Source organism: Dipodomys spectabilis, unplaced genomic scaffold (assembly GCF_019054845.1).
Source record: "Dipodomys spectabilis isolate Male_0828 unplaced genomic scaffold, ASM1905484v1 ptg000002l, whole genome shotgun sequence".
NCBI lineage: Eukaryota > Metazoa > Chordata > Mammalia > Rodentia > Heteromyidae > Dipodomys > Dipodomys spectabilis.
Window position 1 is genome coordinate 49,312,524 of NW_024870679.1, and position 12,877 is coordinate 49,325,400.

Consider the following 12,877-nt stretch of genomic DNA (forward strand, 5'->3'; position numbering starts at 1 on the left):
AAGTGGAGCTGAGGCTCAAGTAGTAGAGCACTAGCCTTGAGCTGAATAGCTGAGGGACAGTGCCCAGGCCCAGAGTTCAGGCCCCATGACTGGCAAAAAAAAAAAAAAAAAGATTCTCCAATTCAATCTTATAATCTGCAGTCAGAGTAGGATTTAGAAAAAAAATGTGGCCTGGCATTGGTGGCTCATGCCAGATGCTCAGGGGGCTAGTAGGTTGAGATTTGAGGCTTGCAGTTCAAGGCAGTTCAGACAGAAAAATCTGTGCTCCAGTTAACCACGTGAAAACTGGAAGTGGCACTGTGGCTCAAAATGGTAGAGCGCTATCCTTGAGCAAAAGAGCTTAGGGAGAGGGCCTCTCCCAATTCTTCCTTTCCCTAGAATTTCTCTGAGCTTACTCCTACTGTCCCTTAAAACTCAACTTAAATAATGTCTCTTTCACAGACTTGTTTCTGAATTCTTCCCACTTAAAATTTGACTTGGCTGCTGGATACCCGTGGCTCACGCCTGTAATCCTAGCGACTCAGGAGGCTGAGATCTGAGGATCACAGTTCAAAGCCAGCCCAGGAAGGAAAGTCTGTGAGACTCTTATCTCTAAATAATCACCAGAAAACCAGAAGTGATGCTATGGCTCAAACGGTAGAGTGCTAGCCTTGAATGAAAAAGCTCAGGGCCAGCACCCAGGCCCTGAATTCAAGCTTCATAGCCAACAAAAACTATTATGACTTGATGTCCCTCATTTTATCCTATGTGTCAAATTCTATCTCAGCATTTTATCAGCTGTGTGAAGGCCAATTGTCTTTTCTGAAAAATGAAGTAATGACTTTTTTTTGGGGGGGGGGTCCGGCCATGGGACCTGAACTCTGGGCCTGGGCGCTGTCCCTCAGCTCTTCAGCTCAAGGCTAGCGCTCTACCACTTGAGCCACAGCACCACTTCTGGCTTTTTTCTTTTTGCTTATGTGGTGCTAAGGAATGGAACCCAGGGCCTCAGGCATGCAAGGCAAGCGCTCTACCACTGAGCTACCTTCCCAGCCCTGAAGTAATGACTTTTAAAAGATGGTTACTTCACATAAAAAGTGAAATGTTCATAACAGCATTAGTAACGGTAGCCAAGAGGAATAAGCAACCCAAATGTCTACAACTAATGAATTTAGATAGATAGAGACTACAGAAATGCAATTATGATTTTATCATAAAAAAGAATGAAGTATTGATTTAGCTGAGGCATGGATGATAATATATATATATATATATATATATATATATGTATATATATACCAATTGAAACCAGATGCCGATGGCTCTTACCTCTAATTCTAGTTACTCAAGAGGCTGAAATCTGAGGAATATGGTTCAGAACTAGTCAGGACAGGAAAGTCCCTGAGACTCTTATCTCCAAATAACCACCAAAAAGTCAGAAGTGGAGCTGTGGCGCAAGTGGTACAACATTAGTCTTGAGCACAAAAGCTCATATACAGTGCTCAGTCCCTGAGTTCAAACCTCAGGACTGGCACTATATATTATATCAAGTGCAAGAAGCCAGTCACAAAAGACTGTGTATGATTCTATTGATAGAAACTGTCTAGAGTAGACTACTCTGTAGATGCAGAAAGTAAATTATTGTTTTTCCTGGGCTGTGGTTTGAGGGTAAGTTAGCGTAGTTAAAGGGTGTGGAGTTATAAGATATAATGACAGTGTTCTAAAATTGACTAGGATGACAGTTATACAATTCTACCAATGCCCTAAAGCCATTGAATGCGAACTTAAAATGGGTAGTTTATGTGGTACTTAAACTATATCTCCTTAAACTTATTACAAAATAGTTTTGGTTTTAGTTATGGGGCTTAAACTCTGAGCCTGGACACTATCCCTAAGTTCTTCAGCTCAAGGAGAGTACTATACCATTTGAGCCACAGTGCCACTTCTGGTTTTCTGGTTGTTTATTAGAGATAAGAGTCTCACAGACTTTCCTGCTTGGGCTGGCTTTGAACCACAATCCTAAAATCTCAGCCTCCTGAGTAGCTAGGATTACAGGTGTGAGCCCCAGTGCCCGACTACAAAATAGTTTTTAACAATGGTTGTTAGAAGCCAGGTGCTGGTGGCTCACGCCTGTAATCCTAGCTACTCAGGAGGCTGAGATCTGAGGATTGCGGTTCAAAGCCAGCCCGGGCAAGAGAGACTGTGAGACTCTTATCTCCAATAAACCACCAGAAAGCCAGAAGTGGCGCTGTAGCTCAAGTGGTAGAGTGCTCGCCTTGAGCTGAAGAGCTGAGGGACAGTGCCCAGGCCCAGAGTTCAAGCCCCACGACCGACAAAAAAAAAAAACAATGGTTGTTAGAGATAAGGAGAATCATGCACATAAATTTCTTTGGTAAACTGTTGGTACTTAGTAATGATAGCTGTTTTCTCCAAGCACATACAATTTCTCCTCCTTCTCCTCCTCCTCCCCCTCCTCCTCCTCCTCCTCCTCCTCCCCCTCCCCCTCCCCCTCCCCCTCCCCCTCCCCCTCCCCCTCCTCCTCCCCCTCCCCCTCCCCTCCCCCTCCTCCTTCTTCTTCTTCCTCTTCCAAGGGCAGGCCATTATGTACTTCCAGGATGCTGGAGCCTGCTGTGTAGTTCAGGGTGGACTCAAACTTATGCTCATCCTGCCAAATATTTTATAGATGTTCAGAGACTATGACTTAACCAAATATATGTAAGGGAAAGGAGGAAACAAACATTTAATACAAGACACATATATTTGTTTCCTCTCTTCACCACGTGATAACTTCAACCATCTTGGAACTTGGTCAACAAGAAAACAATCACCAGAAAATCAGAAGTGGTGCTGTGGCTCAAGTGGTAGAGCATGAGCCTTGAGCTGAAGAGCTGAAGTACAGCACCCAGGTCCAGAGTTCAAGACCCACGATCAACAACAACTACAAAGAATGTTCTACCTAACCTGAAGCATAACATCAATGAAACTTTCAAATGTTGTGCCATCAGTGATAATGTGGATATGGATTTATAAGAATTTTTTTGTTGTTTGGGGTTTTTTTAACTGTATTTTTTTGTCTTTTCTTTTTTGGTACTGGGGATCGAACCCAGGACATTGCACTTGCTAGGCAAGCGCTTTGCCACTGAGCTACATCCCAGCCCTATAAGAATGTTTAATGAGGGCTGGAAAAGTGACTCAGTGGTAGAGCGCTTGCCTTGAATGCCTGAGGCCCTGGGTTCAATTCCTCAGGACCACATAAGCAAAAAGAAAAAAGCCAGAAGTGGCACTGTGGCTCAAGTGGTAGAGTGCTAGCCTTGAGCTGAAGAGCTGAGGGACAGTGCCCAGGCCCAGAGTTCAGTTCCCACAACCAGACCCCCCCAAAAAAATTTTTAAAAGAATTTTTAATGAAAACTAAAGTTCACATTTTTTAAATGTATACTTTTTGGATGCCTCTGGCCTCAAGATGATGCTGTTGAATAATGGCCAATGCCATGCCTTTTTCTCTTAAAATTGTCTATTTATGGTGGTACCAGGATTTGAACTCAGGCCCTTGAAGAAAATACTAAATCACTTGAGCCATACACCCAGCCCTTTTGCTTTTTTAGTTTATTTCTTTAGTACTAGAATTTGAACTCAGGACCCCTGATTAACTAAGCAGGTACTGTACTACAGCCACACCCCCAGCCTTTTTGGCTTTTGTAGTTATTTTTCAGATGGGTCATGCTTTCACATAGTATAATATTTTTTATCATCCATGTAGAAAACTCTAAATACTTCACCAAGGAACAGTTAGATGCAGGGTGCAGGAGGCTGAGATCTGTGGATCGTGGTTCAAAGCCAGCCTGGGCAGGAAAGTCCATGAGACTCTATCTCCAGTTAATCACTAGAAAACCGGAAGTGGCACTGTGGCTCAAGTAGTAGAGTGCTAGCCTTGAGCTGAAGAGCTGAAGAACAGTGCCAAGCCCAGAGTTCAAGTACCATGACTGACCAAAATATATATATATATATAGAACTAATAAGAGAATACAATCACCAGGTGCTGGTGGTTCATGCCTATAAATCTAGCTACTTGGGAGGCTAAGATCTGAAAGCGGTTTGAAGCTAGCTGGAGCAGGAAAGTCAGTGACACTTTTGTGTGTGTATGTGCCTGTGTGTGCCAGTTCTGGGGCTTGGACTCAGGGCCTGGGCACTGTCCCTAAGCTTCTTTTGCTTAAGGCTAGCACTCTACCACTTGAGCTACAATGCCACTTCCAGCTTTTTCTATTTATGTGGTACTGAGGAAATGAACCCAGGGCTTCATGCATACCAGGCAAGCACTCTACCACTAAGCCACATCCCCAGCCCAGAGAGACTCTTATCTCTAATAAACTTCTCAGAAAAGGCCAGAAGGGGTGCTGTAACTCAAAGAGTAGAGCACTAGCCTCAAGCACAAAGTGGCTCAGGGACAGAGCCAGGCTATGAGTTCAAGCCCTACAACCAACCAAAAAAAGAATACAGCCAAGTTACAAGATACAAAATCAGTGGTAGAGTGCCTGCCTTGCGTGTATGAGGCCCTGGGTTCGATTCCTCAGTATCACATAAACAGAAAAAGCCAGAAGTGGCACTGTGGCTCAAGTGGTAGAGTGCTAGCCTTGAGCTGAAGAGCTGAGGGACAGCATCCAGTCCCTGAGTGCAAGCCCTATCACCACCACCAACAACAAAAAGATACATAATCAATACACAAAAACAATAGTGTTTCTTATATCTGCAATGAATTAGCTGAAAAAGAAATCAAGTACAGGGGCTGGGAAGTTGGCTCAGTGGTAGAGCGCTTGCCTTGCATGCATGAGGCCCTGGGTTCGATTCCTCAGCACCACATAAGCAAAAAGAAAAAAGCCGGAAGTGGCGCTGTGGCTCAAGTGGTAGGGCACTAGCCTTGAGCTGAAGAGCTGAGGGACAGTGCTCAGGCCCAGAGTTCAGGCCCCATAACCGGACCAAAAAAAAAAAAGAAAAAGAAAAAGAAAAAGAAATCAAGTGCATAGGAAAAACTGAGAAATAAATAGCTAGTAAAAAATTTAGCTAGGGAAGTGAAAAAAATCTGTAAACTGAAAAACTCTAATGAAGAAACAGAGGTGACACAAGTAGATTACTGCCTGAAGAATTATGGCTGGAAGAATTAATGTTGCTAAAAATTCCCATACTGGACAAAGAAATATGCAGATTCAGGGCAATCTCCATCAAAACTTTCATGTTATTTTTTACTCAATTAGTAAAAGATCTTAAAATCTATGTAGAGCCATGAATAGTAATTAACAGTGAAAACAATTGAGTTAAAACAGTAAAACTGAGCCAGGTGCCGGTGGCTCATGCTTGTAATCCTAGCTGCTAAGAAGGCTGAGATCTGAGGATTGCAGTTCAAAGCTAGCCCAGGCACAATAGATTCTTATTTCCAATAAACCACCAGAAATCTGGAAGTGGTACTGTGGCTCAAGTGGTACAGCACTAGCCTTGAGCTGAAGAATTCAGGGATGGCACCCACACCCAGAGTTCAAGCACCGTGACTGGAAACAACACCAAACAAACAACAACAACAACGATGACAAAAAAAACAGCAAAACTGGAAGTGTAACGCTACCTGACTTCAAACTATAATATAGCTCTAGTAATTAAAAAATCATGATACTCCATCAAAATAGACCAAAATAGACTATCAACCCTGACAGAATATAAAGCCCCCAAATAAACCACAATTAGAGCTGATTTTTGACAAAAGTATGAAGAATAAGCTGGGTGCTAATGGCTTATACTTGTAATCTTAGTTATTCAGGAGATTGAGATCTGAGGACTAAGGTTTGAAATCAGCTAGGCAGGAAAGCCTATGAGACACTTTTTTCCAATTAACCACCAAAAGCTAGAAGTGGAGGGGTGGCTCAAGTGATAGAGTGCCAGCCTTGAGCATAAAAGCTGAGGGACAGAATCCAGGGCCTAAGTTAAAGCCCCAGGACCAGTACACACACACACACACATACACACACACACACACACACACACACACACACACACACACACACACACACACACACACACACACACACACACACAGTGTGAAGAGCCGGGCACCAGTGGCTCATGCCTGTAATCCTAGCTATTCAGGAGGCTGAGATCTAAGGATCTTGGTTCAAAGCCAGCCTAAGCAGGAAAGGCTGTGAAACTCTCATCTCCAATAAATCACCTGAAAGTTGGAAGTGCACTGTGGCTCAAGTGGTAGAGGGCTAGCCTTGAGCTGAAGAGCTGAGGGACAGCTTTCAAGCCCAGAGTTCAAGCCCTGTGACCACCACCAACAACAAAAAGAAGTACGAAGAATATATCACTATGGGAAAGGGAGAGTATCTTCAAAAAAAAGGTAGTGTGAAAAGTAGATATATACTTACAGAAGAAGGAAATTGGACCCTTGCCTAATATCATATATAAAAATCAACATGAATTTAAGGCATAACCAGAAGACCTGACACTATAAAACTTCTAGAAGAAAACAGAGGAAGCTATATTAAATTGGGCAATGGTTTTTTGGCTACAAAATCAGAAGTGGACAACTGGGATTATATCAAACTAAAAACTTCTGCACTACAAAGGATAATAAATAAAAACAACCAATGGATTAAGAAAAAATTTTTACTCAGGAGGCTGAGATCTGAGGATCATGGTTTGAAGCCAGCCTGGGCAGGAAAGTCTGTGAGACTTAGCCACAAGGAAACTGGAAATGGTTTTGTGGCTCAAAGCAGTCGAGTGCTAGCTTTGAGTGAAAAAGTGCAAGGACAGCTCCCAGGCTCTGAATTCTAATTCTTTAAGGACACCACACATAAAAAGCCACATATTGAATAATGCCATTTACATGAAACGTCCAGAATAAGAAAATCTATAAGGACAAAGTATTTTAGTGATTGCCAGGGACTGGTAAGAGAAAATATATGGAATGACTGCTCACAAGTATGGGCCTCTTGTATGGGAGATGGAAATGTTCTGGAAAAGGATGCACAACTCTTTGACTATATAGAAAGCCATGGATTAGAATATGGTAAAAGCCTGAATTTTATGTTAAGTGAGTTGTCAACAAAGCTGTTATGCTGAAAAAGACACTTCAACTTCGTTTTCAAAAATATATAACAAGTGGGTGCCTGCGTGCGTGCGCGGGCCAGGGCGCTGGCCAGGAAGGCTCACCAGCGACAATCTCACATCCCGAGGCCCGGCCCATATCGTCCCCCCGCCCCAGGCCACCTCCAGCGCCCCTCAGGCCCGCCAGACCCAGCCATGGTCAAGGCGATCCTCATCTTCAACCACAGGAAGCTGAAGCTGTCCAAGTTCTACCAGCCCTACAGTGAAGACACCCAGCAGCAGATCATCCGGGAGACCTTCTACCTGGTGTCCAAGAGAGATGAGAATGTCTGCAACTTCCTGGAAGGAGGCTTTTGATAATCAGTCTTAAGCTGTGTAACGTTGTGTGGTCTATGGAGTTATATGCAGTTAATTGGAGGCTCAGACACTATGCAAATATGCTGTATTTTTTCTTCTGTGTGGATTCCTCAGAAAGCGAACTTGGCATTTTAGACCTCATTCAGTTGTTTGTGGAGACAATAGACAAATGTTTCGAGAATGTATGTGAGCTGGACTTAATATTTCATGTAGACAATGGTGAAATGGTGATGGGCAGAATGGTGCTGGAGACCAACATTAATTAAATTATCACGCAGATCAACGTGCAGAACAAACTGGAGAAGTCTGAGGCTGGCTTGGCAGGTGCTCTAGCTCGGGTTGTATCAGCTGTAAAGAATATGAACCTCCCCGAGATCCCAAGAAATATTAACATTGGTGACATCAGTATAAAAGTGCCAAAGTTGCCCTCTTTTAAATAAAATATTAAAAAGACCACTCCCAGGTAAAACCCAGGGGAAAAAGTCATCTAAGTTTACCATGCAGTTGTTTACCAAAAATAGAGGAGCCAAGTCTTAACTTTTGCTCTTGGATTTAAGTCAAGGTACTGTATAGAAGTTGTGTAAAATCAGTATGGAAGCTCATTGTTGCTTTTCTCACTCAGTGACTTTAAAAACCACTGAAGGTGGCTCAGTGGTAAAGTACTTGCCTTACATGTATGAGGCCCTAGGTTCAATTCTTCAGCACCACATAAGCAGAAAAGGCTGGAAGTGGCGCTGTGGCTCAAGTGGTAGAGTGCTAGCCTTGAGCTGAAGAGCTAAGGGGCAGTGCCCAGGCCCAGAGTTCAGGCTCCACGACTGACAAAAAAAAAAAAAAAAGAAAGAAAGAAAAAAAAGAAATCGAATAGTATAGCTCCTCTGTGTGTGTGTATGTGTGTGTGTGTGTTTCTTTTTTTAGAAAAAACTGCATTCCTATGCCCACCTAAGGCATGCCCATATGTATTGGCTATTACAGTGTTTCCAAAAGTGGGATATTTTAATTATATACAAGCCAGACTGTTGGTGTTTTGTATGGATCATAGGTAGAACATTCTCTAATTCTTTCTACTGTTTGTCACAATTATTATTTAAAGAACCCAGTATGTATTGCATGAAAACATTATGATGTTTTCCTCTTAGTTTAAATAAACTCCAAGATAACTGGACTTCTGAAACACCTTTCTGTTGGCCTGATATCTACGTTAGCAATAATTGTTTTTACAACCCTCTGATCAACAAAGTAAACAAAAGTCTATTTTATCATTTAAAAAAATATATAGTATATGAACCATGTTTATAAAAAACTAGATAGATTATATAAAATAGATTACATATAAACTAGATAGATTATATGAAATCTATCTAGTTTTTATATAAATGAAGACAGACTTACTGATAGGTTTGGAGGGCAAGAAACTTTTTATTCTATACACTTTTATGCTTTTTGTTGTTTGAAGTATATGTAGGTATTAGGTTTCTTTTGGTTTTTTTTATAAGTTTTTTATTGTGAAAATACTGTACCGAGGGGTTACATTTACATGAGCAAGGTAATGAGTACATTTCTTATCAAGAATTGTTGGGAAGCCGGGCGCTGGTGGCTCACGCCTGTAATCCTAGCTACTCAGGAGGCTGAGATCTGAGGATCGCGGTTCAAAGCCAGCCCGGGCAGGAGAGACCGTGAGACTCCTATCTCCAATAAACCACCAGAAAACCGGAAGTGACTCTGTAGCTCAAGCGGTAGAGCGCTCGCCTTGAGCTGAAGAGCTGAGGGACAGCGCCCAGGCCCAGAGTTCAAGCCCCATGACCAGACCCAAAAAAAAATTTAAAAAAAGAATTATTGCCTCCTCCTTTGTTCTTCCCCTACCATCCCTTCCCTCCCACCTCCTCAACTACACACCCCCCTCCCCAGGTATTAGTTTTTCATATCTGTGTATGTATACCTACAGATCATACATTCTAGCATTGATGGCTTATCATAATATTTTACATTGATCTTTTCTTTCCTTTCAGGAAACAACAATTAGTGATATCCCTACATTTGAAGCATTCAATAAAATACTGTCTTTACCAAACTCCAGGTTAGTAAAGTCAAGACAGCCATCAGAATGTGTGAAAGTCATTGGAATGCCTTGAAAAAGCACAACACGTTGGTATATTTCTACAGTTAGTATTTGAACCTGCTCCCAACGCCTACTTGCCTTACCATCCCTTTACCTGCACATATCACAAAATCCTGACTTAAGGAAAAGAATCCATGGACACGTGTTTAAAATGATTTTATTTTGTTTTCTTTGACGCTGAAATCTGGGCTGGGAAGGTGGCTCAGTGGCAGAGCGCTTGCCTTGCATGCATGAGGCCCTGGGTTCAATTCCTCAGCACCACATAAGCAGAAAAAAAAAAGCCAGAAGTGGCGCTATGGCTCAAGTGGTAGGGCACTAGCCTTGAACTGAAGAACTGAGGGACAGCCCAGAGTTCAGCCCCCACACCTGACCGAAAAAAAAAGAAATCCTACTGATACCATATTCCCTGTATTCTAAACTTCTACCAACAATATAATCTCCTCAAGGGGCTGGGTGGCTTATGCCTGTAATCCTACCTTCTCAGGAGGCTGAGATCTGAGGATCCTGGTTCCAAGCCAGCCCAGGCAGGAAAGTCCATGGGATTTTTATCTCCAATTAACCACCAGAAACCCGGAAGTGGCTCAAGTAGTAGAGTGTTCACCTTGAGCTGAAGAGCTCAGGAACAGTGCTCAGGCCCAGAGTTCAAGACCCACGACCAACAAAAAATAAAAAAAATAAATAAATTGGGAACCAATTATAATTTGTGACGCATGTGATACTAGGTTTCAAGGCACCTAAAACTAACTTAAGGCTTAGTGCACAAAAGGTGGACTTTTTGTCTATCATGAATAACGCCTAAATTTAATCCCAACACTGGATTAAATCCTAACACTGCAAATATAACGTACTCACACATGACCTTTTTCAGTTTCTCAGGAGCCGGTTTTATAGAGTCAGTTGAAAACTTTCACGTTGAAAAACAGAAGTCAGAAGTTGCCATGGCAATCCAAAAGACCCTTGAGTCTCTTTCATGTTTACAGAATTCTGAAACTGGATACACAAATGTGGATTCTTTCAAAGAAACTCACCTCATAGAAGAAGACCAAAAAATCAGTGGTGTCTAAAACTTTCCTGAGCGGACCTGCTAACTAAAATAAATCTTGGAGGTAAAGTAGAATATGACATGGAGAAGTGATTCAGTAGATCCCCAATGGACATCAACTAGGAGTCTGAAATTGCTGATGAATTCATTAAACAGTTTCAAAAAGTGTATTTCTCAAGTTTGTTTGATATACTCAAATGCTTTGTATTGATCAACAGAGTGACTTAGTTCCATAACTTAATTAGGTTTCTCTTTACAGAGCATACAGTGTTCATTTAGGATATTCTTCCATCATGGGTATCTTTATATTTGATTTAGTAGTATAATCATGTTGGATGCTGGTGGCCCATAACTGTAATTCTAGCTACTCAGGAGGCTTAGTTCTAAAGATTGTGGTTCAAATGAGCCTAGAAAGAGAAATTCAAGAGATTTTTTTTCTTTTTTGGTGGGGCTTGAACTCAGGACCTGGGCGCTGTCCCTGAGCTTTTTCTCTCAGGGCTAGCGCTCTACCACTTTGAGCCACAGCACCAATTCTGGTTTTCTGGTGGTTAATTGGAGATAAGGTCTCATACTTTCCTGCTTGGGCTGGCTTTGGGGTGTGATCCTCAGATCTCAGCCTCCTGAATAGCTAGGATTACAGTTGTGAGCCATTGGCACCAGTTCCAAGAGACTCTTATCTCCAGTGAATTACCAAAAAGCCAAAAATTGAGGTGCAGTTCAAATGGTAAAGCACCAGTCTTGAGCAAAAAAGCCAAGCAAGAGCTTGAGCCCCTGAGCTCTAGTAACACACACACACACACACACACACACACACACACACACACACACACACACACACACACAGAATAATTACATGAAAGTTTTTTATTTTTGAAGTATTGCTATAGAGCTAAGGCTGGCTTCAAACTCAAAATATTTCTGCTTTTGTCTCCTGAGTGCTGGGATTACAGGCGTGTTTCACCATGCCCAATTTAAAGGGAAAAAAACCCTCCTATAATCCCATATTCTTTGTTTGTTTGAGACATGGTCTTGCTATGTAAGCCCAGGCCAGCCTTGAAGATGTTCTTGCTTTAGCCTCCTGAATGCTAGAATTATAGGCATGGACCACCATTTCTAACTGTCTGAAAGTCATTTATTTCAGAGGTATTCCTTCTTTTCTCTGTATCCTAATTCATATTTTTAATGGTTATAATATTGAATATTCATTCTCACACTTTGATTATTAATCTATATCATAAAAATATTTCAGTAGCTGTATGGTATTTTATCACATTGATATTGTAAAAATCACTTACCCATTCACTTATTTATTGGCATTTAAACTGTTTTTACATTTCACTAATAGTAGGCTATGGCCAAATTTACAAGATTATCTAAAATAGGGTCAATAGATATAAATATTAATATGGTTCTGGTATATCACTTGTTATATTACTATAAAAATTAGTTTTCAGCCCCAGTGCCAGTGGCTCATGCCTATAATCTTAGCTACTCAGGAGGCTGCGATCTGAAGATTGCAGTTCAAAACCAGCCCAGGCAGGAAACTCTGTGAGACTCTTATCTCCAATAAGCTATCCAGAAAAATCTGCAAGAGGTGCTGTGGATCAAGTAGCATACTAGCCTTGAACCCAGAGAGGCTCAGGCACATGGCCCAGACCCTGAGTTCAAGCCCAAGAACCAGCAAAAAAAATGAGTTTTCAGGTCTGAGGGTATGACTCAAGCTGTAGAGCACCTACCTAGCAAGCATGAGACTCTGCATTTAAATGCTATTTAAAAAAAAAAGTCAGGTGACAGTGACTTATGCCTGTAATCCTAGCAATGAAGGAGACTGAGATCTGAAGATTGCATTTCAAAGCCAGCCTGAAAAGTCCTCAGGACTCTTATCTCAAATTAACTACCCCAAAATATCAGAAGTGGAACTGTCACTCAAGTGATCAAATGCTAGCTTGAGCCAAAAAGCTCAAGGACAGCATCTAGGTCCTGAAATCAAGCCCCAGACTGGGGCTTGAAAAAAAGAGGGGTTGAATCAACATAGCCACAGACAAGTCACCCAACTTCAAGCCTCAATTTCTCTGTAAAATGGAAATAATAGTACCTATTCCACAGGGTTGTGATGACCAACTGAAATGAAAATGTATTTAGTTCTTAGCACTTAGTAACTACTTAATAATACTTATCAGTTATTTTCACTAGCAGTTTATGAATGTATTATTACACAACTTCAACTTTGGACAGTATCAATTAAAATTTTTAAACACTGTGAAACATACTGAAAGGTGACTGCTGCTGCTTTTTTC

At 41.6% G+C, this 12,877-nt stretch overlaps 1 protein-coding gene and 1 pseudogene across 3 annotated transcripts in view; both read left to right on the forward strand.

Annotated features, from left to right (window-relative positions):
* Ccdc30 (coiled-coil domain containing 30) overlaps positions 1-10,758 on the forward strand; it is a 108,597-nt gene extending 97,839 nt beyond the window's left edge. For all 3 annotated transcript variants that reach the window (XM_042685100.1, XM_042685109.1, XM_042685111.1), the window contains 2 exons: positions 9,429-9,496; positions 10,407-10,758. In XM_042685100.1, the coding sequence (XP_042541034.1) occupies positions 9,429-9,496; positions 10,407-10,602 (264 nt within the window). In that variant the 3' untranslated portion in view covers positions 10,603-10,758. The remainder of the gene's footprint in view (positions 1-9,428; positions 9,497-10,406) is intronic.
* LOC122112342 lies at positions 7,190-7,868 on the forward strand (annotated as a pseudogene).
* Positions 10,759-12,877: the final 2,119 nt, after the last annotated feature.